This window comes from Sorex fumeus, unplaced genomic scaffold (assembly GCF_029834395.1).
Source record: "Sorex fumeus unplaced genomic scaffold, SorFum_2.1 ptg000008l, whole genome shotgun sequence".
NCBI lineage: Eukaryota > Metazoa > Chordata > Mammalia > Eulipotyphla > Soricidae > Sorex > Sorex fumeus.
In genome coordinates this window covers 14,648,232-14,675,089 of record NW_026606065.1, presented here as the reverse complement: position 1 = coordinate 14,675,089, position 26,858 = coordinate 14,648,232, and the positions used below count along the sequence as shown (strand labels likewise).

The 26,858-nt window shown below is 36.4% G+C and overlaps 1 protein-coding gene across 1 annotated transcript in view; it reads left to right on the top strand.

Moving 5' to 3' along the window:
* The window catches only part of COL19A1 (collagen type XIX alpha 1 chain), a 381,848-nt gene that overhangs the window by 91,656 nt on the left and 263,334 nt on the right, over positions 1-26,858 (top strand). The window contains exons 8-9 of the mRNA XM_056109815.1: positions 4,908-5,033; positions 6,117-6,179. Coding sequence (XP_055965790.1) covers positions 4,908-5,033; positions 6,117-6,179 — 189 coding nt within the window. The remainder of the gene's footprint in view (positions 1-4,907; positions 5,034-6,116; positions 6,180-26,858) is intronic.

Sequence of the window (26,858 nt, the reverse complement as noted above, 5' to 3'; positions counted from 1 at the left end):
TCATTTTGACTCACCATAAGTAAAAGAGAATTTATGCCTTTTTCTCTAAATTATGTTTGACAGAAGCATCATTATTTTTCAGTTGCAAGGGTTTTAAATCTAGGATCATAACTCCTTATACTTCTTTGACTCTTCTCATCTGTCAGCGATCATTCATAGTTTTCATTCACATTTTTCTTTTCTCCCATTACCACCAAATCTCATCTTTCCTTCTTCAAAGATTGTTGCATTATCATGCCCACTGCCTTTCCCATCTCAAGTCCATCAGTAATTTACTGAATTACTTTGTGTAATAACTTGCTTTCTTTCATTAAATATTATTCAAAACGTTTCTCTGCTAGACCTTAAACTAAGGAACAGAACTAACAAACATGAATAATGTACATTCATGCCCTCTACTCATCTCTTTTTCAAGAACTTTGTTATTTCTGCCACCAGTAAAATATAAAACTAATTTCTTAGCTTCTAATTCTTAATATCCCTAACCTAACTGTACAACTATTAGTTTCTTATATTTAACTTCTATTAAAAATCAAATTCTAAATTGAGTACTTTCTATATGTATACTTCTACTGTAATAGTTATAGGTATTATAGCACTAAATATTATTATATTTGGAAAATTTCTTGAATCAATTTCAGTATGAGTACATGTGAAGAGTTCCCCACACCAACAAGCAATCCTGACATTCCTTAACTAGAGATATCCCAAGACTGCTCAGATTAAGGCATCCTTATCTTCAGATGAGAGTTATAGATACAGGTTACTATCTGAGTTTCTAACTAATTGACTATAAATCAGAGGTTCCCAAGACCCCTTCCTTAGATTCAGCTAATTTATTATTGTGGCACATAGAATAGAAGAAATCTATTTATTTTCTATTGCACTAATTTATTACAAAATATATTTTAGCACCAGACATTAGAAAAGATGTATTAGGGGAAGAAAGTGAGAGGAAGGCATAGATTTTCCTTTTATACTCTAGGTATGAAAGGGCCAGAGCAATAGCACAGAAGGTAGGGCATTTGCCTTGTATGCAGCCAACCTGGTTCGATTCCTCCGTCCCTCTCAGAGAGTTCTGCAAGCTACTGAGAGTATTCTGCCCACATGGCAGAGCCTGGCAAGCTCTCTGTGGCAAATTCGATATGCCAAAAACAGTAACAAGAAGTCTCACAATGGAGACATTACTGGTGCCCGCTCAAGCAAATCGATGAACAATGGGAGAGCAGTGGCAGTGCTACTCTAGGTATGCCATTTTCCCCAAATCTCCAAATATTCAACCAACTTGAGGCTTACTGAAACTTACTTAAATTTTTATGGATGTTCTAATACTTAGGCACAGTTGATTGCTTCACTAACAATTAGCAGTTGAACCTCCAGTTTTTCCCAGGATTTGAAGATTGGGATTGAAAAATCCTTATATTCCTATGATTTGTTCATACAGAGAGTCAAAACATCATTTCTTGACTTAATGACATATTAACTAATAGCATAGGCCTTGGATAGACAATTTTTAAGAATTATCATTAGTAATTCAATAACTGAAAAAATAACTTAAGGTACTGAAGAAATAGTACTACAGCTAGTATGCTTATCTTACATGTCCCCTACCTGGAGTCACAAGGATTGCTAGGTGTAGCCCTCAAAACGAAACAAAAAATTAAAAAATAATATAAGCTTGTATTGTTTATTTTGGTTTTTGATAAATAATATTGACAACTGATTAAAAGCACTCCTAAATCATTCAAAATTTTATGTTTGTTCATATATCTTGGATTATATATATAAAGCATATATACTACCCAATTCATGGCCCTCCTTTCAAATAAAATAAAAGACAGTTAAGTATAACTCTACAAATATCACAAAAGATAATTTTGGACTCTTAAAAGAATTGTTTTCACAGTCTGAAAAGTAGCAGTCTGATGTTTTGCTCTATCTAAACATGATATTCTTAACCAGTAGTCATTACTGTGCCATCACACGGTAATCATTTCTAACTTGAATTATGAGGAAAATCTTTTGAGGATATTTCATTTTTGATACAAATGTTTGATAATTCTAGGAAGTGACCTCATACATCATTAAAAAGAAACATTTTAATTGTGTTTCTAAAAGATTACTTGGAAATTAGTTTTAAAAAGCAAAAATCAGCCTGGTCCCAGGTTGAGAACTCTGGGGTCTTCTCAGTGTACAGGTAGGTAGCCTCCTCCCAAGTCCCTGTTCTTCTGAAAGCCCTGACAGCCATGCCCACCTCCCACAGCTGCTGCCAAGTGCATTGACCTATAGATACTTTTTTTAAAAATCCATTTCCTTTTTTTCCTTTTCATTTTTTATATTGAATCACAGTGAGGTACAGTTACAGACTTCCAAACTTTCGTGCTTATGTTTCAGTCATACAGTGATTGAGTACCCATCCTTCCACTAGTGCCCATTCTTCACCACCAGTGATGCCAGTATCCCTCCCAACACTCACACCCAATTCCCCCACCCTGCCTCTGTGTACAATAAAAATTGTTCAAACTATTTTATTGTGTGATGCATTCCCTTTTGCTCTCTCTCTCTCTCCTTTGGGGTGTTGTGGTTTGCAATAAAGGCCATCATTCTGTCTATAGTCTACTTTCAACATACATCTGCCATCCTGAGCTGGACCTCCAAGCACCCTTTACTTGGTGGTCCCTTCTCTATCTGAGCTGCCTTTTCACCCAGCATGTGAGGCTGACCCATAGATTCTGAAGTTTCTTGGCTATGTAGCTGAAAAAGAGAAAAAAGTTAAAAATAAGTAAAGATTAGGTAGGAATTGATTTCCAAGTATGAAAAGATAATAAAGTGCTTATTTCCCTACTGAAAATTATATTGGGGAACATTATCGTTCCCCTAAAGAAGCATAACAAGAATTAGAAGCACTTCATATGTTAGAAGTTAGAAAGTATTACTTGAAATATAAATAATTATTTAAAAGTCATTTGAGTGCATTCTTACACTATTATTTTTAAAAATGGGTTGAATTCAGAAAAATGTTAGTATACTTATTTAAAATTATAGCTCTGTTCTAGAATTTCATCCAGACATGTTTTTATTAATTTTATAGCATATTTAAAGGTGAAATTTATTCAAATAGTCTCTCTCTATATATATATAAGTATATACTATTAATTAGATTTTTTGTTTCTGATGCATCTAATTTCATGACTATATCAGGAATGAAGAGAAAATATGAAGAGAAGGAGAAAATTAGAAACATTTGTGGAAAATAAATGAGAAATGTGATTAAAAATTTGAGAGCTAATTAACTGAATATGTGTCAAATCAAAACCAGTGTTTGTATGTGGGGAGGAGTCCTTACTTGTACATTTTATATTCCCTTCAGGCTCTTTTTGGAGAGTGTGGACAGTTTTATAATGAAGTCTGAGAAGTGTTTTCAAAAGACATTTAAATCTCCAAACTACTCTACTGAATTAACTACCCAGAGCACAATTGTGAACCCTAATTGGGTCTTAGTTATCTGACTGGGAACTATGAATCAGAAACTGGTTAGAAAATCTTATCAAATAATATGGAATATATGAATTGTTTGTGTAATCATTTTGTTTCATTCTAATGAAACAAATAGTGAGTAATAATCTTAGTTTTATATCCTAATAGCATTATCCCGTGTGTATCTAATTTATTGTGTAGGATGTTATGTATGACTCCATTCCCCTAAATTGGTAAGTTCAGAACTTTGAAATGACAAATACATGTACTTGCATAATTGAGCTGGAAAACACAGTGATAAGTGGTAGATGATGTTTTTCCTCTTCAGATTCTTCCATTTATTTTTATAAAAAAACAAACTTCATTACAAAAGATTTTTTGTAATCCAATTTTTAGTACATAGTGATTATCTTGTTTAGATTACTGAAGAGTATAAAATTCATCACCTGGTGCTAGATAGTATTTAGGGCAGAAGGATTTGATTTCCTGGACTGTATGGCTTCTGTATCACCAGGTGTAGCCCAGGATCTGCCCCTTCCTTCCACCCCATTGCTGCCCCCAAGAACCACTTGGTGGCTCTGGTGGTCTATGGTACCCTAAGTCTGAGTACCACCACATTCTCAGGCTCTAAAGAGAACCACTGGCATGGTTTACCAAGAATTATTGGCGATGATCTAGTACCCCGAGCTCTGTTTGGTAGAGCCCTGCCACATTTTTTTTTTTACGTTTTTGTTAAAGTAGAGATTTCTTTCTTTTTTTTTTTTAAGAGATTTCTTTCTTAACAGTGAATTTGAGTGGGATATACTCAGATTTAGCATATTCCATTTTAGACAAAAATAATTACTTGCAAGTGGTTGGTCACATCTGATGGTTCTCAGGGACTCTTCCTAGTTCTGTACTCAGGAGGGACTCCTGGAAGTGCTTAGGGAATCATATGTGGTGCTGTAATCCCACTGGGGTTGACTGCATGCAAGGCTTTACTACTCTGACTCTGAAAATTACTTTTATATGTCTTTATCACTATTTTTTGAAGTAAATAATGTTTTAAAAGTTTAAATTGCATGATTTTATTTTAAATTTTCTTTCCAAAACACTTATGGAGATGTTATTTGTACAAACTATTTTATTATGTGATGCAATTATTATACTTAGTAGTACTGTACTTGTCATAAAGTTACCTCTAATAACTTCATAATTTCTCATCACTCAGAATGTTTCATAAAAAATCAGTATTTTAATGCATTTCTAGAGAGTTTTCAGTGCAACTGGGGACCAAATCAAAGGACAGAGCTGTGATAAATGTTTGACTAGTGTCAACTTTTGGTTAATTAGGACAAAGTTCTTGCAAGTGATCCTAGTCTTCCTTAATTTGGTGTTTGAGTCAGTGTTTGCAATGTCAAAATATTTTCATTTCTCTTTTGGATTTTCAGTGCCTGGAACAGGATGACTTTGGAAGTACTGCTTCTTCATTGGTACCCTCAATTGCTAGTAAAATAACTGCATATCTCCCAGCAAAGCAGGAATATGAAAACCAGTGCCAATGCATTTCAAACAAGGTAAGGAAGTTTTAATTTATACCCATTAAAACACATATGATCTGGGCACCAGAATGGCCCTGGTACACTTGGTCTTCGCCTTCAGTGCTACTTACATTAAGTAACTAAACCACTTTGTCAGTGGGCATATTAGAAGGATATTGGTAATAAGATGTGTGAGATTTTTACACGGATAGTTCTGAGTAAAAGAGAAAAGTGACCTTCTTTTCAGAGTGTCAATGAAAATCAATAGAAAGATGAAGGGAGGAATTATCAACACAACAGAAAGTATTGCTAACTTAACATGTAGCCTGGACAGGCTGTATTGTGCGACTTCTCAGTTGAAGAAACAATGTCCACACATACACCAATACGTCGTATTTCTTTATGTGAAGACTATTTGGCTTGGGATACCCAAATATCCAACTCTGTCTCTTTTGCAAATTGTATTGGGAACATATAAAAACACTCTTTTATTGATCAACAATTTTGTTTTACTTCATTATTAGGTTCCTGTTTTGAGAAACATGGCCCATGGACCTATTTTGTGCCTCTTCTGTGGTTAATAGTAGTTACAAGACCAGTCCTAACAATGCTGAGTGATCTCCTGATACTTTTACTCTGTGTTTGTATTGAGGAAGGGAAAGAGGAACTAAGAGCTTGCCTTATTTTCCTCAGCAGAAGGTCCCTGAGCTGCACGTCTTTTAACTTACTACTCATGCTATTACTACACAACCTTCTGACTAGGGAATGACTAGCAGTATAGATGGGCTGAAAGTTGAGAGGATCCTCACATTGTCTCTTCCAGTCTACATTGTGTAGTCAGCTCCATAAGAAAGGCAAGTGCAGTTTCAGGGTTCTAGAGAAGCAGCTACATGTTCCAGCCCACGGAAGGTGTCATTGAGGAGATAATGCTAACAGGTGCTTAAAAGAAAGAGAAGCAGTGAGTCCCTTGAGCAAATTTATTCCAGTGGAGGAACCACAGAAGCTTGGAAAGAAAAGTTTTATCTTACGATAGTCTACTTCAGATTCGTAAACTCTTTGTCTTTAGTTCAATTCATTGTGACAGAACATTTGGTAATACAGAAATTCATTTTTGCTCAGGGAGAAGCAGGACTGCCAGGAGCTCCAGGCTCACCAGGTCAGAAGGGTGATAAAGGAGAAACGGTAAGACACTACCCAACATCATTGGGATAAAGGACTTAAGAAGAAATTAGAAATATGTCCATTTCAATTTTCTATGTCCCGTACAAATACTTGTTTCTTTAAAGAGCTATCCATGGTTATATGAAATGAGGAAGACTATGTCAGAATCAAGTCTGTTTTCAGATTCTACCTGAGGTTAGCATTTGGAAAGCCCTAGAAGCCTCATACTTACACCTGTACACTTATACAATTATGACACAAGAAAAATAATTTGGGAAGCTGAGCCTTACCCTTTTTAGCCTTCTTTAGCATTCTCTTTCCAAATAGTTGATGAATTTTTGCTTTTTTAGTCTGCTGAAAGCTCTCCAGTGAAAGTTTTTCTTAGCTCCTTACATGTTATTTAAACAGCTCACTTTTGGAGAACAGCTTCTTTATGTTAGCAATATTTCTAGCTACTGAAGAGCATAGGATAGTTAGGATACATTCCTTGTTCTCAAGGAATGTATGGAAGGAGGGCATGTGTGTGCCCATGTATGTTACAAGGGCATACACAGTAGGCATAGGAAAGTTGAAGACATGCTAAGAGAAAGGTTGAGGAGACAGTGGAGGGAGTTTTGTGATAAATTAGAAGAACCTCTACAGATTCATTCTAGGGAAATTTTTCCTTTCTCCTCACTACGTCAAAATTTAATACCTTATTTCCCACTCTTTGGTACTTTATGCTTTATTACCTAACTAGGTAAAATAATGGGTGCTAAAATTTGTTGATTATTTTTTGCTATCTTTCACAGGTAGGTTAAAACCCTTATCATGTCTTAACTTGGGAGTCCAACATTCTAAATACTTATTTAATCTTGTTGTACTCTTATTTTATGTATTTATTTATTTATTTATTTTGAAAATTTTATTAGTGAAACACCATGTGGTACAGTTGTAGACATACCAATTTTTGTGCTTGGGCTTCAGTTATGCAATGATTGAGTACCCATCCCTCCACCAGTGCCCATTCTCCACTTCCAGTGTTCCCAGTATCCCTCCCACCCCCCCTTCCCCCCATCCCACCCCACCCCTTTTGTTTTCTCTTTCCTTTTGGGTGTTGTGGTTTGCAAAAGAGGCATTGAGTGGCAATTGTGTTCGGTCTATAGTCCACTTTCAGCATGCATCTCTATTCCTGGGAGGATCCTCCCAACACCCTTTACTGGGAGTGAACCTCCTGGTACTTATCTCAGCTATTCTTGGGTGTTAGTCTCCTATTCTGTTACTTTATATACCCCAGATGAATGCAATCTTTCTATGTCTGTCCCCGGCCAGGGGCACCTGCCTCCACTTCTGAACAGAGGGCCAGCCCAACTAGTCAATGCTACCCCTCCCCAACAGGTCTGTGGACTAGCAACTGGACTGGCTGGGGGCGTGGCCACCATGGAAGGGGTGTGGCCTCCTCAAAGTGGGCGTGGCCCCTCAAAGTGGGCGTGGCCTTGTACAGGGCGGCTGCAGTTATATTTCCCACTCCCAACACTCTTGACTCTCATCCCAGCCTTCGTCACCTAATTCTGTGGAAAAATTCCTGGCCACCTCAACTACAATACAACAATAATCCACTGGCCTACTCCAATTCTAACAAAAGACCACAAGGAGCTGTACAAGCCCAATATTAAAGAGCACCTCCTCCAAAGCTTCACTAGATGCCCGTCATAAGCCAAAGAATAATACCTGAAAGGAAGGTCAAATCCTTGAATGAAAATGCTACAAAAAAGTATCCTCAGAGGAAAGAGTGTGGAGGTTATTGTATTTTCACCCAGGGACCATTGTATAAGAGATAACTATCATGTTAAAGATTGAGCCTTGTGTGCTTTTTACAAATATATATATATATATATATATATATATATATATATCACTGTCCTCCTGTTGTTCATTGTTCAGTGATATATATATGTATATATATATATACATATATATATATAACTGTCCTCCCGTTGTTCATTGTTCGTTGTTGATTGATTTCCTCGAGCAGGCACCAGTAACGTCTCCATTGTGAGACTTGTTGTTCCTGTTTTTGGCATATTGAATATGCCATAGGGAGCTTTCCAGGCTCTGCCATGCGGGAGAGTTACCCTCGGTAGCTTGTAGTAAATTACAACTGATGACTCAGAATGGGTATCTTCCCATCAGCTGCTTAGTGAATCCTTGCTCAAAGCCCTTGGCCATGGTTTCTAAGGGGAAGGTAACAGAGAAGATAACAAAGATAGATTCCAGATTATTTATATAATTTATCAAATGTATTTATTTGAGAAACAGAGTTGAACAGGCTGGATGACTTGGGGAAGTTCATACTGCTAATCTGGAAAATCTGAGATTAATTCAGATTCTTTAACTACATGAGTACTCTTAATTACATTATTTAGGCTATACCACTTTACTACATCGGTTGCTAAGTGAGAATAAAAATATTATATGGAGGAGCCAGGAAAAACAGAAAAAGAGATAAAGCCTTTATCTTGCATGTGGTCAATCCCCAGTTTAATCCCTGGAACCATAAATAATCCCATGAGTACCCCCAGGAGTTACCTCTGAGCACAAAGAATAAGCCCGGAGCACCCCCAAGAGTGGCCCAAAACAAAGACATATGTTGACATTCTTTTTCAGGCTAGAAGAGTGGAATAAGTAAAAGTACCAAGAGAAAAACACACATAACTAACATTTAAATGCTTTTCGAATATAGAGCCACTTTCAAAATGCATGTTGATTAAAGAAGGAATAGTGGAGTGGACAGGTTTGGGTTCAGATCCCAGCTTGACCATTTTACTCTAATGGTTTACTTTAATTTTCTCAAGCCTTAGTTTTGCTACCTGTAAAATAATAATATAAAAGTGATTCTTGGGGCTGGAGTGATAGTACAGTGGGTAGGGCATTTGCCTTGCATATGGCCGCCCCGAGTTCAATTCCCAGCATCCCATATTTTCCCCTGAGCACCACCAGGAGTAATTCCTATGTGCTTGAGCCATGAGTAACCCCTGTGCCTCACCAGGTGTGAACCAAAAAGAAAAGAAAAAGTAATTCTTATTATAAAGAGTTGATGTAAGGATATTCCTAGTGTCTGACATATGGAAAACACTCCATAAAAGCTAACTATTGCTACAATGATGCAAATATTCAGTTTCATTGATGTTGCCATATATTGCATAATTATCTAAAATTTTCCTAGAATGGCTTTTAAAAGCAAAGGTTTATAACTAATCTGGTTTACAGGAAATTCAGTGATTTACAAGTGAATTCTGAGACAAACTTAACGCTCTTTTTCACTTCAATCAAAAAATATTTTTTGAGAACCCAATTGCTTCTATTGCCATGGCCACTCCCCACGTGCTCAGGCAGAGCCTCAAAAACACAGGTATGCGGGACTTTGTGTCTGAGAACACTGGGTTCAATAGAATGGGGAATGGAGATAATCCAGCCATACCTCCCTATCTCCCGCGACCCAGCAGTCACGCCCTAAAGCTGCCTTTGTCTGGCGCCAGATAATCTCTTCACTGGCCATCATCCAGATCCCATGTACTTCTCTCCCAGAAGGGAACGCAACATGATGCTTGCCATAACCATGCCACAGGACCCCTCCTCAGGCTGTTTCACACAGGGCGTCAGGGAGGGAGGGAGGCGGGTGAAACCTCTCCCTGCCCCAAGGGACCCAGCCCCAGCAGCTGAAATACTCCAGAACCCAGACATCGCTATGCCCACAGCTGCTCCCCACAATCTAGGGCAAGCATCACCTATGAGTGAATATATTTCCTGGACCTCGTGGCTGGGCGATACTGAAAACCACATACCGTATCCATTCTCCAATATTACTGCACCACATTTGATAAAGTTCAAAGAAGGAGGCAAACAATCTTAGAGGGAAATATACATTTTTTTTACAGATACACACACACACACACACACACACATATCTTGCTCAGGAGTGAATCCTGTCTCTGTACTAAGGAATGGCTCCTCGTGGTGCTCAGGGGACCATATCAGATGCCAGGCGCGGGGAGCACATGAGATGCTGGGCAAATGCTGTGCTATGTCTCCAGCCCCGGAACTTGCTCTTGGAACCTTTCCTTCCCATCTTCTTTTCTTCAGTGGGTCTGCTGCTTCTTTAGCTCCTCAGCCTTCACTCGGAATAGGGATGTGGTGGGGCAGGGCTGTGGATCTCAGCATCGGATAGAGTTCGTGCATGGACTCAGCACGAACCTACCTAGATCTTCTGTATTTTTGACTTACCTGTCAAATTGATAGTCCTGAATAAGAAGGACCCCACACATTGGTTTTAGAATTCAAAAAGTATATTTAAAAATCCCTGAAATTTTTGAAAAACATTATTGCGCACAAGAATCATTCCTAGTGGTCCTCAGGCTGGGGTTCAAACCATGCTGGGGTTCACACTATGGTCAGCTGTATGTCAGATAAGTACCCAAACTGCTACACTATAACTTTGGCCCAATATTTATTTTGTTAAATGATTTATTCATCAACAGTTATTTACTGAGTTTTAGTTTTTAATAATGAAATGTGTGCTAAGCACTGGAGCTATAGTAGCAATGAGAAAGTGTGGAGTTTTCTTTTACTGAATTTATAAACTTGTGATTTATTCAAGGAATCTTTGTGCAATCTATAGGAACGAAAAGCAATAGAAAGAAACTGGAATTAACTAATACAAACATTAATAACAAGTGAATTTATTTAATAGAATATCTACAAAACACACAGAAATACATCTTATATTAGAGGTTTAGTGCATTAGATAGCATCCCATTTATGGTTTACTTTAAAAATATTAACACTTGATTTAATTTCTAGACATACAAAATGCCTCATGGCAAAAACTTTAGTGGCAAGGCAAAATAGCTGCAATAAATAAATGGCTAATCTGCTGAATAAAACAAGTAAATATGCCTTTATTTTCTGTTCCTAATATTTCACTAGCATTTGATTTAAGCAGTATAACTTTGCTAATATGTAAGACTTCAGATAACTGTGACCATGAATGTGTTCAGCCTTTCTGGCACTTACAATAATCATAGATGTATTGTTTCATTTTACGGAGTTGATGATGAGTCTATTCCTGTTTCTGTTGCACTGTGTAATCCTGCAACTGTGATGTGAAATAAATAAAGATAGCTTTTCTAGGATTCTGGTATATAATTTTCATTATCAGCGCTGGCATGAAACATAATGTCTGCTTGGCTTGAAGATAGAAAACTGTTTTTATCTAAGACATACTGGATAGTTAATTTTTTAGATGATTGAGATGCAGAGTTACATAGGGATGTAGATGCTATTTTCATGTAAAAGATTTTATTTTTTATGTGAAGACCAAGAAAGTTGGTGGGGGTGGGGATGGGGGAAAAGTACTGTATATGAGAATGAATACCACCACATTGAGATTAAACTACTTGGGATTAAATATTTTTCATCTTTCACTTGTTTTGAAATGTCCTTCATAATAGTATTCAATAGTGTATTGTGAAGAAGAAATACAACAATATGTATAAAATACTTGGAGCCAGAAACTGGCAAGTATAACATGATTATAGTTCATTGTATGTAGTGTTTTAAACGCAATAAATATGTTTACTATAGTACACATATTTTAAACTCAATAAATATGTTTCCTCTGCTTTCCTACACATAGATTAATTGTTCCATTGTTGAAGGATAGTTGTAAATATTTCTACTAGTTTGAGTTTTATTTCATATGTGACTTACCCTAAAGACAAAGAAGTCTTTATTGTGAAGTAATACATTAGAAATTGCAACTAATTCATTTGTCTAATGTTTTGATTCAATGTTCAGCATCTTGAGTTGTTATTGTATGGTACCTGATGTAGGATAACGTTCCTTTGTCCTTTCTCCCTTGCTGCAATGAGCTTAGATTTACTAAGTAACACCCATAACAATGCTCCCGAAGCATTCCCATTTCCTTGGTATTCATCTTTAACTTTTCTTTTGTGCTCTGCTTCCCCTATCTGTTAATCAGTCATTTCCCCTAATAAGAACCTGTGATTTGTAAAGTCAAATTCTTCAGAGATCTCTGGATTAGTATTTTTAAGTGAAATAATTGCTTTTCTCTTTCCTTTACAACCTTTTCAGTTTACTTTAGACCTATGTCCTTTTTTGTAAAGACACAGGAAGACAGTTGATGATATGTTCTTTTTACTTGAGAGTTAGTTGACTCCGAATAATATTTACTCCTGAGCATCTGTCATATTTACACGACTTAAGCTTCATTTGCCATTAGTTTCTAGCACCCCAAAAGCACAGTCCTGGAGAAGGGACTGGATGGACCCAGGACAAGCTGCAAGTTACCTTGGCATCAGAATGGGACAGGCCACATGCTATAAAATTTATATACTAATTTAAGATCACAGTCATGGACAAATTCTGTCTTGACCCAAAGAGAAGTGATTGGACAAGGACAGTGCAAGGATAAGGAAGGACTAATCTGGCCTGAGGACTGTAGTCTGGTATCTCTAGTGAGATATCTCCAGGAGAGCCATCCTATAAGCTTAATATTTCTTACTGTGTCCATACAAAATGACTAGAAAGATTATTAAGAAATAAATATAAGATAGTAGTTTATGGACTAAGGAAAGGAGAAATAAGCCCTTAGATGATTTTTTGCCCTCATGTGGATCTCCTGGTGGAATGAGATCTTTGTCCTAGAAGAGTTTCCCTGGAAGGAAGGGCTTTCATATGTGGATTGTGCAATCTCACCTACCTGTAGTTGCTACCTCCAGCCTCCATGGTTGGGCTCTAGACTAAGGCTGGGTGCAGGGAGACTAGCATGGGGAAATGTTGGAGACAGGAATGAGGGGCACTGTGAGACTGGAATGTGGCATTTAGTAAGATTGGAATAGGCGCACTGGGAGAATAGAATAAATGGTGGAACGGAGACTGGGATAAACGGTGACTGATCACCAACCAGCCTGGTGGTCCTGTCCCCTCCTTCAGGTATCTGTTGGTGGCAGCTGCAGGACAGAATTGGGAAGTGGCTCATGGCCACCAAATGAACGCATGTGGCCAGAGAGCCCACACCTATAGTAAACATTGATAGTTAATTTCTTCAAAAATTACTTAAATTAAAAAAAATCAAACACATCCTTTGTTCCTACTGTTATTTGGCAGGACTTCCCCTGAATATAGTTAAGAGTCTTTTGATTTCTGGGTCACACACAGAAGTGTCTCAGGATTGCCTCTGAGTTTGGTGCTACATACAAAACATATGCTCAGGCCATTCCGCTTTCTCTTTGGCCCCAGTATAAAAGTTTCTGAAGAGATAATTTTGCAATATTATGCTTAGATAATGCCTAATTACAAACCATCTAAATGCAAATTTTATTTACTTTATCTCATTACCTTTTAGATACTACATTATCAAAATGTTTGGTCCAATTAGGTAATATGAGAACACTTTTGAGAGGACAATTTCCAAGTCACTTTTCAGTTCATTTCATGTTCATGTATTCTTTATTAATGTATTAAGAACACAGCAAATTTATAAAGAGAAACTTTTATTTTTATTTATGATAATATACCACAGGTTCAAAAACTCTTAATAATCGTGTAAACTTTATCTATTATAATTCAGAACTTTATTGTCTTCCTATCTTATTCAGAATAAAGCTCTACCAGGACTCTAAGGCTAACTATGGACTAACATGTAGAGCTCATTAACCTCTTCCCTAACTTACCATATGTACAGTGGGTATGTTCTAGAAATAATTTGGCTTTCTCCTTCATATCATTTACATTCTTGGTCAGAAATCATTTAAAAATGGCAAAACCTATATTGACATCGCTAAAATTAGTATCCTTTTGATGAAAATGGGGTATTAAAAGTCTTCTGCTACTCTTATGATACCATTGGTGGTTACTTGCTCATTAGATTTATTGCCAGTTGTTTTACATTTTTTGCTTCTTCTTCATTTACTAGTTGTATGTTGTATGTTAGCAAGAGTTAAATCCTCTTGATATATTGATCCCTTAATTTGCATAAAGTGTCGATTCCAAACACTCATCTATAGTTTAATTTGTTTTGTCTGATATAAATATGGTCATTTCTGCTTTGTTTTTTGTCTATACCAGGCTTACTCAATCAAGGGGGAATATGGCTTCCTAGGATATTTCAAGGGTATCACAGGTGAAAACCCAAATAAGTAGGGGCCATGGCATTAAACTAGAAGGGCAACTAGGAGGGCACAAGAAGAAAACAAGATAGAAAAGGGACAATGGTCAGAAAAAGGGCTGAGAAACACTGATTGAAACTATTGTTTTCCAGTCTTTTACTCTGGAACTTTATTATGGGAGTTCAAGTTGATCTCTTCTATGCAGCAGCAGGTTGGGTTTTGCTTCTCACCCATCAGCTTCTCTGTGTCTTTTGATGACACAGTTCAATCTGTGAACATTTTGAGAAACTATTGACAAAAAAAATTCATTGACATTTTTCTATGAGGATTTTGAGTGTTTTACTTTGGATTTTTTCCTTTGGTTTTCTCTTTTTTTCTCCACCTGCACTTTGATATCGGCCTTTAGTGTAATGGCCTCTTCCTTTCAGTGTCTTCCAAGTATTTTTGCTCTGAAGTTACCATGTTGTTTACCTCAGAAGTTTTAAGCTTATTTCCCCTTTTAAATTTAAATCAAGGAGTCCTGAGTTTATCCTGGGAATCCCCTTTATTACTTCCTTCTTGCCTCCATTTTAAGTTATTTCTTTATATATCTTTTATGCTTCCGCATGGTGTTTCTTTAACCTTTAATAACAGACCATTTTGTATTCTTGCAGAATTTGTATAAAGACAATGTTTTTAGCTTCTGAAGCTGTTGCTTGTCTAAAATGTTTTCTTTTTTTATCATTTTTACTAATCTGAAATAACCTGGAAGGATAGGGAATTCTTGTTTGGGGGTTCTTTGCATTCAAGAGTTTGAGTACTGTTCTATGTGTCCTATAGAGTTTCATTTGAGAAAGCTAATGTTAGTCTTGTGGGAATCTTTGTTTTTCTCTTGCTATTTTTAGGACTCTGTCTCTATCTCTGTCTGTCTGTCTGTCTGTCAGTCTGTCTTTTTTTCCCTCCCTCCCCCCCCTTGGTGTTCTTCTGTTTTAATTTCATTTGGTGTCTTCTGTCTTTCTTCCTTTCTTATTCTGCTATCCTCTTAACACTTTTGTTGTCTTAGCTGTCATGTTATCATTTCCTTATATTTATCTCGCCACTAGAATTTGAGTTCTCTGAACACTTTCACAGAATATAATAGGAATGAAAATATCTTTAATGAATGAACTCATTATCTTAAGAAAAGTTTGAATTGTTTACTCAGCTATTTCTGAAATCTGTAAGTTCTGTGCTCCAATTTTGAAGAGCCAAATAATGTGCTGGCTTTATAAAATTCTACTTGAAGAGTTAGTTACTCTTCAAGTAGAATTTTATAAAGCCAGCTTATTGGAGGACTATTATATTACTATAGTTTTCTCATAGTTTTTATGATATATTTATACATTTATATGACATATTTGAGATATTTCAAAAGGTTTTTAGTACAAGTTGTGTGTGGTCTCCCCAGGCTTCGGCCCCAAGAGTATGGGACACTGCTGGGAGTTGCCCTAGCACAACACAGTGAATACCCTGAGTTCTGTGGGTGTGGACCAAAAAGCGAAAAATAATAGAGTCATTTTTACATAGTCACTTGATTAGTTTTTACTTGATTTCACTATGCATTAATGAAGAACAATGTATTTGAAGGATCAAGGAGATAATTTAAAAGGTTGTAGCCCATACAAATCATGTTGCAAGTACCAAGTTCAGTCTCCATCACTGCATGGTTTCCTGATCACTATCGGGAGACCCCTTGGAGCACTGTGTTAAAAGTAACCCTCGAATACTGCAATCATCCAGAAAATAAAACAAAGCAGAATTATTTGGGAAAAAGTTAGTTTGGGCATGATGTGATCTTTACCGCCATTTACCTTTCATCAATACTGTGAAGCTTCATTAATTTGAGTCATGCCATATTTTTTTCCTAGGAAATTGATGACCCTTCTCATAAGATAATTTGAAATTTTACCAATGCTTTCTGTGTTTTGACACCTAGAGATGATCAGTATTCTATATCAGGTCACATAATCAAATCATTCTAACCATGCTCTCTGTCCAATGCTAAAAACTCTGTTTGACATTATTTGAAATTAAAATTAATACTTTTCTTTCATTCAGGCTCAATTATTATAATTTTCCAAATCTCTTAATTTTCTTCTCTTAATGTAGTTTGCAACCTAATTACTTAGCAACTGTGTTAATTTCTCAATTCGTTAAGACACTTGATAATACCCTAATTTCAGAGTTGAAATCCTCTCCAATTTTATAAAACAATAGCTCAATTTTAGTGTTCCTGAACCTTAGGGGGAGTGTGATCTGAGCTCTATTTTGGGAACAATTTCTTATTTATTTTTGTATTGTTGTCTTCACACAGTCTGTCAATGCCCCTAAAGTACCAGCTTAATGAAATTATTGCTTTGAAAGAAAAATCAAACAAAATGAAATGGAATAAGTTATAAAACAAATATGGAAAATTTAGAGTTTAAAATTTTGTGACATATTTGAATTGAATTTATTAGGTAAGATATAGCCTTCAATGCATTAAAATAGTTTTTTTTATCAGTTGAATTAAAAGAAATACTTCTTAGAAATATATTTCTTTTTTTTTTCTTTTTGGATCACACCTGGCAATGCACAGGTGTTACTCCTGGTTCTTAACTCAGGAATTACTCCTGGTGGTGCTCGGGGGACCATGTAGGATGCTGGAAATCAAATCCGGGTCGGCCGTGTACAAGGCAAACGCCCTATCCGCTGTACTATCATTCCAGCCCTAGAAATATATTTCTTAAAAAAAGAAATCATTCCTTATAAATTGACAAATGTAAAATAAAACACAAGGATGAAATATATGCATATATGTCAATTTCTAATTTTTTGAGAAGCGTCTATACAATTTCTATCTTCCTGATTCTATTGAGGTATGTTTTGTAACCCAGCACATGGTCTATTTTGGAAAATGTTCACATGCACTGGAAAAAAATGTGTATTCTTTCTTTTTGGGGTGAAAAGCCCTGTATAGATCTATTAGCCCCCTCTCTTCTATTTCTTCCTTCAAAGCCAATGTTTTCTTGCTGAGTTTTAATCTTGTTGATCTATCTAGAGGTGATAGGGCAGTGTGGAAATCTCCAATTACTATTGTTTTGCTAGCAATGTCCTTGTTAAAATCTATTAGCAGTTGTTTTAAGTATTTATCTGGTCCCTTATTAGGTGCGTACACGTTTAGGAGTGTGATTTCTTCCTGCTGTACATATCCCTTGATTAATAAAAAATGGCCTTCGCTGTCCCTTCTAATCATTTTCAACCTGAAATCTATGTTGTTGGATTCTTGTATGGTCACCCCAGCTTTTTCGAGGGAGTTGTTTGCTTTCAGGATTGTTTTCCATCCTTTGACCTTGAGTCTGTGTTTGCTCTGACTGTTCAATGCGTTTCTTGTAGGCAGCAGAATGTTGGGTTTAGTTTCCGAATCCATTTTGCCACTCTGTCTCTTAATTGGTGTATTTAGACCATTGACATTGAGGGAGATTATTGTCTTGGGGTTTTGTGCCATCTTTCTGTAGGGGTTTATTGTGCTTGTACTGTTTTTCCTTGTCTTACAGTATCCCCTTTAGTCCTTCTTTTGAGTTTGGTTTTGAGTCTATGAAGTTCCTGAGCTCTTGTTTACCTACAAAATGTTGTGTCATTTCTTGGAGTTTGAGTGAGAGTTTAGCCGGATAAAATATTCTTGGAGAGGCATTCATTTAATTGAGCTTTTCCCCTATATCCCACCATTGCCTTCGGGCTTGAAGGGTTTTCTCTGATAGGTCTTCTGTAAATCTAAGGGTTGTTCCTTTGTATGTGATTTCCTTCTTTGACCTTGCTGCTTGCAGTATTGTGTCTCTATCCATGGCATCCATCATTCTGACTATGATACGTCTTAGAGTCTTTTTATTAGGGTCTCTTTTAGCTGGCACTTTTGAGGCTCCTTGCATCTGGATGCCTGCATTCTCCAGCTCTGGGAACTTTTCAGCGATAAAACTGTGGCTTTTTCAGTGGGGTTGTCTCCCTGACCTTCTGGTACTCTGATGATTGTAATGTTGTTCTTCTTGAAATCATCCCCTAGGTCTCTGATTCGCAAAGGGCTATTGTGAGGTCTTTTCCCATTGCTTGTTGTTGCCTGTAAGCTTCCTGCAGCTCATCTTCAAGCTCACTGATTTTGTCTTCGGTTGTAGTCATTCTACTATTGAGGGCACCCACCGAGTTTTTAATTTCATCTACAGAATCCTTTATTCATGCACTTCTTTTTGCAGCTTTTTTAATTTATACTCTCACTTCTTCCTGTATTTTCTTGGCTATCCGTTCCATTGTTTCTTTTATATCTTCCTTTAATTTACAGATGTCTGTTGAACCAGTTCTTTGAGTTCATTGAACATCTTCAAAATTTCATCTCTGAATTCTTTATTGGAGAGATCATATTTGTGGGTAATTCTTGTTGAAGTGTCTGGACCCTTTTTACCATCTTCTCCTCATAGTGGGGATTTTCATTGTTTCTTTATGTTTTTGTAGTTGTATAGTGGTGGAACCTTTCAGTTCACTATCAGTATTTCCCTCTAGTTGCGGAAAAAGTTTCTGGATGAGCTTGGTAGATGGTGCTTACCTTTCCCCCCTTCTAGAGTCTCACCTTCCTCTTCAGTAATCCTCAGCAGCTTACGTGAGATCTTTAGTGAAGCTTCAGAGGGTGTGTTCTTTTATATTGGATTTGTAGAGCTTCTTTTGACACCACTATTATGGTGTAATTGGAATACACTACTAGACTTGGCGTAATGTGGATATTCTCCACAGAATTAGGTGATAGAAATGAAGATGTGAGTGCAGAGTGCCAGAAAACGGGAAAATAACTGCGGTTTCTGGCCCCAAAAGAGGCCACTGTGGAGGAAACGCCCCCTACAGTGATGTTGGTGAGGTGCTAGATGGCGGGGGAGGGCGGGTGGGGGGTGGGGGGAGGGGGGCCACAAACCTGGGAGAAGGAGCAAACCAGAAATGGCGCTGGGGGGTTGTGCAGGGGAGTGCAGGATGGCGCTCAGGGAGCTTGAGTGGCTCAGGGTCCGAGAGGATGCCTGGGGCGCAGGTGCGAGGGACATGGTGCCCGGGTATAATTCACTGACCTGGGAGAGGGAGAAAACCGGGAGCAGTGCTGGAGGATGGCATGGGGCCAGTACTCTCTCTTAAGCACTGTCTGATCCTTTGTAGAAAAGACTTTTTGACACCCTGCTCCAGAACGTTGGTCATTGCTTTAGACCCTTAAGTACTCTTAATTTCACTAATATATGTATGATACTTTTATAAATGTTTTACTTAGCCATATATTTTATACATTTTAATACTGTGTCATATGAGATATTTAAAATGATGAAAGTTTAAAAATGCTAAAACATAATATTTTACTATACTATATAGTATTATATAGTATATAGTATAATATTTTATTATAATATAGTATATAGTATAATGTTTTAATATGCTATATAGTATTATCTCATGAATTGTTGATTTCATGTTGACTTCTGTAATTTTACAAAAATAATTCTCCAAAATGATATAAAGGGAAGATATAATTGACATAAATATGTCTGTGAAATTTCTTAGTTTTCCTAAGTTTCCAAAATAACCTACCAAATTTTATTAAATAACACATAAAACTTAAAACTCATTCCAACAGTTTTTATAGAATCTTTAAAAAATGCATTTGAAACATAAACTGCTATCCCTATATATTTTTGTTGGATTATATATATAGTATGTATATACTATATATATATTGCATACATATATATATAACTTAAATGGATGAACTGTTACATTTTTTCTTGTATTGATTCGAAAAACTCTAGAGATATAAACTTAATATAAATTCCTGGAACTGTTGAAGCTGTAGTAATCATTATTATATGAATTTATTGTGCTTTGTTACCTAGAAGACATGTCCCTTGAGATTTTTAACCTAAAGTTTTCACAGAAGTTAATTGAAGCTAAACTAGTAGGAGATTTAGAAATTGTCAGATAGATGTGTTTTGACCCTTTCTTAAGTGTGTCTCTGGCATCTGATGTTTCATTGATGTAGCTATTTTTTCTTTCGAAATTATTGAATTTGATATGCAAGTTCTTTACTTCTATATTAGCACAAATGTTGTACTCATGAATTTTAGCTATTTACCTTGCATCTCCTTGGACATTTAGTAGAAATTCATAGAGTAGTGGGTGAGACAACATTTGGCAGTTTATTTTTTTTATTTATTTGAGGCATTGTAATTTAAAATACTGTTAAAGATAGGTTCCACTACACCTCATGGTGATTCACTAATAAAAAAAATTTCTGGGTCAAATGGGAGCTCAATTTCTAATTTTTTGAGAAATGTCCATACTGTTTTCCAGAAGGGCTGAACTAGTCTGCATTTCCACCAGCAGTGAAGGAGGGTCCCTTTCTCCCCACATCCATGCCAACACCCATTGCTTTTGTTCTTTTGGATGTGTGCCAATCTCTATGGTGTGAGGTGGTATCTCGTAGTTGTTCTGATCTGCGTCTCCCTGATGATTAGTGATGAAGATCATTTTTTTGTGCCTTTTTGCCATTCGTATTTCTTCCTTGATAAAGTTTCTGTTCATTTCATCACCCGAATTTTTGATGGGGTTGTATATTTTCATATTGCAGAGTTCAACCAGTGCCTTGTATATTCTTGATATCAACCCCTTGTCTGATGGGTATTGGGTGAATATCCTTTCCCATTCTGTAGATTATCTTTGTATTTTGGTCACTGTATCTTTTGTGGTGCAGAAGCTTGTTAGTTTAAGATAGTACCATTTGTTTATCTCTGTTTCCACTTGGTTGGTAAGTGGAGTATTGTCTTTGAAGATATCATTACCCTTAATATTGTGAGGGTTTTGCTGACCTTGTCTTCAATGTACCTTATGGATTACAGCCTGATGTTGAGATCTTTAATCCATTTTGATCTGGCTTTTATGCATGGTGTTAGGTAGAGGTCTAAGCCCATTTTTTTCATGTGGTTGTCCAGTTATGCCAGCACCATTTGTTAAAGAAGCTTTCCTTGCTCCTCTTCACATTTCTTGCTCCCTTATCAAAGATTAGATGTTCATATATTTGGGGTTGTGTGTATACGGATATTCCACCCCTGTTCTGCAGACCTGCATTTGTTCCAGTACCATGCTGTTTTAATTATGATGGCTTTGTAGTAGAGTTTGAGGTTGGAGAGGATAATGCCTCCCCACATATTTTTCCCAAGAATTGCTTTAGCTGTTCATGGGTGTTTGTTGTTCCATATGAATTTCAGGAATACTTGATCGATTTTTTTGAAGAGTTTCATGGGTGTCCTTATAGGGATCGCATTAAATCTCTATAACGCTTTGGGGAGTATTGCCATTTTGACAAAGTTGATTCTTCCTATCCATGAGCAGGGGTTATGTTTCCATTTCCTCGTGTCCTCTTTTATTTCATGGTGTAGCATTTTGTAGTTTTTATTGTAGAGGTCCTTTACCTCCTTAGTTAGGCTGATTCCGAGGTACTTGATTTTATGGGGCACAGTTGTGAATGGGTTTTTTTTTTATGTCACTTTCCTCTGTCTCATATTTGCATATAGGAAGGCCATGGATTTTTGGGTATTAATTTTATAGCCTGCGACTTTACGGTACAAGTCTATTGTTTCTAGGAGTTTCTTGGTAGAGGATTTAGGATTCTCGAGATATAGTATCCTATCATCTGCGAATAGTAAGAGCTTGATTTCTTCCTTTCCTATCTGGATGCCCTTAATATCTTTTTCTTGACCCAGCAATACTAATCCTGGAATATATCCTAGAGATGCAAAAAAGTATAGTTGAAGTGATATCTGCACTTGCTTGTTCATTGCAGCACTGTTTACAATAGCCAGAATCTGGAAAAAACCCGAGTGCCAGAGAACAGATTACTGGTTAAAGAAACTTTGGTACATCTACAGAGTGGAATACTATGCAGCTGTTAGAAAAGATGAAATCATGAAATTTACATACAAGTGGTTCTACATGGCAAGTATCATGCTAAGTGAAATGAGTTAGAAATATAGGGACGGACATAGAAAAATTGCATTCATCTGTGGAACATAGCAGTGCACTGTAGCACTGTCCTCCCTTTGTTCATCAATTTGCTCAAGCTGGCCCAGTAACATTGTGAGATTTGTTGTTTGGCATATAAAATATGTCACAGGTAGCTTGTCAGGCATTGCTGTGTGGGCGAGATACTGTAGGTAGCTTGCCGAACTCTCTGAGAGGGGCAGAGGAATCAAACTCCGGGTGGCCGCGTTGGACGTGTGCAAGGCAAATGCCCTACCCACTGTGCTATCGCTACAGCCCATCTGTGGAATATAAAGTAACAAAATAGGAGACTAAAACCCAAGAATAGTCAAGATAAGCACCAGGAGGTTCGCTCCATGGCTTCGAAGCCAGCTATACATGCTGGGGGAAAAGGCAGCACAGATAGAGAAGGGAACACCAAGTAAAGTGTTTTGGGAGGATCTGCCCTGGATGGTAGATGCATGCTGAAAGTAGACTATAGACCGAACATGATTGCCACTCAATAACTCTATTGCAAACCACAACACCCAAAAGGAGAGAGAGAGAATAAAAGGGAATGCCCTTCCACAGAGGTGGGGTGGGATGGGGCCGGGGATGAGGGGTGGTGAGAGGGATACTGGGATCATTGGTGGTGGAAAATGGGCACTGGTGGAGGGATGGGTACACGATCATTGTATAACTGAAACCCAAGCACAAAAAACTGTAAGTCTACACCTTTACCTCATGCTGTTTCACTAATAACAACTTTTTTTAAAAATTCAATTTTTATCCTTTGTTAGTGGCCTTTGGCCTATTGTCATCTCTTTCAATATCAGTTTCCTCATTATTGTCGTGGTTAAACAACATCAAAGAAGACTTTGCCTGTCATTAAGAACTTATTTGATGTAAAACATATTAATGTGGATGAGCACTGAAGAATTCAGACCTTCTAGATGGGACATTAAAAATGTCCTTTATTTTAATAAATGTGATGTTTAAAAAATGATAGGTTTCGGGTATACAATATTTCAATTCAAAGCCCTTTAAATATATTAGTTTACTGAGTATTATTTTCCTTCTGAAACCCAGGATAAAAATAGAAAACTAAACAATATTTTATGAAATCAATTTGTGGTTAGGGGATCATAGAGAATTTGAGAATGGAAAAACTACCATTTAGTTATGTTCTTTTAGAATTTTTTTACTTATCATATCATACAGACTTGCACTAAGTTGATATGTACAGTCTTACTGCCAGTACACTCCAGAAAAAGAGCTTTATCCTTACATCTCTTCAGCATGGTTATGATTTTGTGCAAGAAATTTGGAGAATTATCAATTGTGGCTTCACGGAAGAAGAATAATCTGTAGAGATCTGCATCTGAGATCTAGAGAGGATAAAAATTTTCCCCACTTCCTAGCAAAAAAACCAATGGAGGGCAGATTTGAATCTTATTTCATATAAAACAATAGGAATTGCACATTTCCTGTATTACTTCATCTGAAGAATTCCTCAACTACCCAGAAGTATTTTTTTGTACAGACAGATCTGAATTAAGTCTTAAATTTTTTTTACATTCTTGTTTTCATGCCACCCTAGAAAGAGAATTCTGCAAAGAATTTTACACTTATCTCCAAGGAGGATATTCTTTTTCCTTAAATCTATGGAAACTTTTAACTCTACCTATGCTCTCAGACCTCTCACATCTCGTTTTGGAGATTGGTATCTGCCCCACCTTCAGGTAGACCAATTGTAACAACATCTACCCTAGAAAATTTTCTTTATGTTCACCACCATATATGAAATATGCCAGAGATATACAGTGTTTATTTTATCAAAACCTAAAAATGTTAACACAGTACTGGCCTTTATAAAAAGAAAGAAACTGTTAACTTTTAGAGATAAAAACCCATATGCATTAAGGCACTTAAAATAAGTGTATCTGATAACATGATCAGAGAGTTGCCAAGATGCTTAACTTAAAAATAGCCAGCTAACTATCCTCATTATGAGGTGCTTTGTATGATGGATCTTTTCACTATAAATTCTGAAGCCTTTGCATTGAGATGAGATAGAGAAGATCCATTGTTCCCTCGCTGTCTTTGTTGTTTCTTTTATGTTGGAAAAAGAAATGACTACGATCTTTGAATTTTGATTTTCCCTTTAAAGGACACTTTATGAGAAGACTGCATTTCAGGAAATAAAGGCAGATGCTGTTACAATTTATGAAAGCACAGACAAGGCTGATATAGACATGACTGGTAGCTGTTGTGAATTATAATGAACTGTGTGATGCCATGATCCAGATGTAACATTAATGCCTCAGAGAATCAGAAACTTATAGGCATTTAGTGAAAAATTTTAAAAGTTTTTGAAAGTCAGTTAACTTTTTCTGTTAACTAATTTCACCAAATTTTCCACTGAATTTCAGAAGATCAGTTTCAGTTGCTACTAAGGTTATATTGTTGTTGTTAATTAGTATGTTAGAATTTATTGTAGGAGTGGACAAACTAAATCAGATAAAAAGATGGCCCAGTTTTGTTCTTATAATGGCTCTTTCCTGTGAAATTGTCAAGGCTTATAAAATTAAGTCTAAGAATTAGTTTAGGAAAGATATCGCTTAAGAGAACCATCTATATACTTGTTAATAACATTCTGCATTTAATGGAGATTTAGTCAAATCTGAACAGAGAATAGAAACTTTCACTATAACCAATATGCATAGAATAATTGTCCCTGACGAAGACAATTTTGTCAACCCACCACTTGATATCACTTGTTACAGGAATGGCACTTTAATTATCAATGAAAAATTACTGTCTTTATCTGGAGTAAATCTTAATTAATTGTCTTATCTTTAGAAAGTATGGTGTTATAATATAACATTGAAATAAGTAGAAATTTGAGAAGGACAGAGGGAACAGAAGGACAGGGGAAAAAAAGGAAACTTGCTCACTCTGCAGTTGATTTTATGTCTTAATGGTTTCTTATTCCCTTCTAATGCCTTCCACTCACACCCCAAGTAGAGCAGTTGGCAGAGAACATAACAGATGGATGAAAAGCTCAACACATGCAGTGAATCTGGCACCAAGGCACTTGACTTTTATTTGCTAAACAGTTAGCCAGATTTCTAGAATGTAGTCTGATGATTTTTCTATTTGGTTTCATGCACTATGATACTCTAGCATGTAAATATAAAAGTGTTGCCATAAAAAAGATCACATGCCATCACATGCTCTCTTTTTCACTGCCTGTTTCAGTGAATACTTACTGTATTAGTGATATCGATTGCTAAGATACTCAACAAAAGATTTAAATATGTGATTCAGTATTTCTAAAATATGTTATTGTTTAAGGTATCAGAGTTTTATTAAATTAGTTCTTTCTAAAATAGTTCTAAGTCAGCCAAGCCAGGAACAGACAGGCAGTATAATAAACCCATTAAGCAAGAGAGAATGATTTGAGAGGAGGGTCACAGAAAATAGGACTTTTCTTCCCTACCTTCTTGACTGCATTTCTATAGATCACCAAATAAACAGTTCAAGAAAAAATTCATCTTTTTTAAGGCCTCCATGACCACCAGGCACAGTCAACCGTCTGGAGATTACTCACATTGGTGATTATTTTCATCACCAATATTGTTTGTGTCTATGTTCCTACAATAAATTCCTGGAGAAAAAAGTTTGGTGTCTCTCTGATCCCTGTAACCCCAACATGTATTCCCATGTGGCACTTGACTGGTCCTGGATAAGGATTTCTTGAGTTGTTCAGAACTCATATAAACTTAGTTATAGACCTGATATAGAAAGAGAAATAGAGGACCTCTGGTAGAAAATAGTACAGATGTGAGACAGGAAAGGAACCCAGTGGCAATAATTAAGTACATATCTACTGTACTTTCTGCACAATTATCTTTTCAGATAAATAGGGTCATAATGTCTCTTATTTACTCAGCAAAGTGTATCCTCCTAGAAAGAAAGAAAATAGAAAAGTGTTCAGTTCATGAATTTGCTTCCTATTTTCTTTAAGAAACTATGTTGTTTCATTTCTATCACAAAAAGAAGAAAAAAATCTTCAGGTTACCATATCTCCTTTGATTCATACTATATTTGTAAAATATTTCCTGAATTTCTTACAACATTGCAAAGTCATGTTCTTTCACCAAACTTTATATCTTCGTAATTACGTACCTCAGGACTAAAGATAAGTTACCAATGACTTGAATGCAATTAAGCTCCAGTAGAAGTAATTGATATGAGTCGGACTATAAATTACTCATCACGAGAAATACTTCAGACAGGAAATAGTTTACTGTTACGGTATCTCACTGACCTTAATTAGGAGCTTACTGATGACACTGTACTCTTTATAACTTAAATCATATTTCACTTATTAGGATGCTTGATTCACATGTCAATTATTATACTGGCAGATATTTCAGTAGTTGACCAATATTAAATTATTTTCTCCATATTTTTATGAAGTTTGAAGTTCATTTAT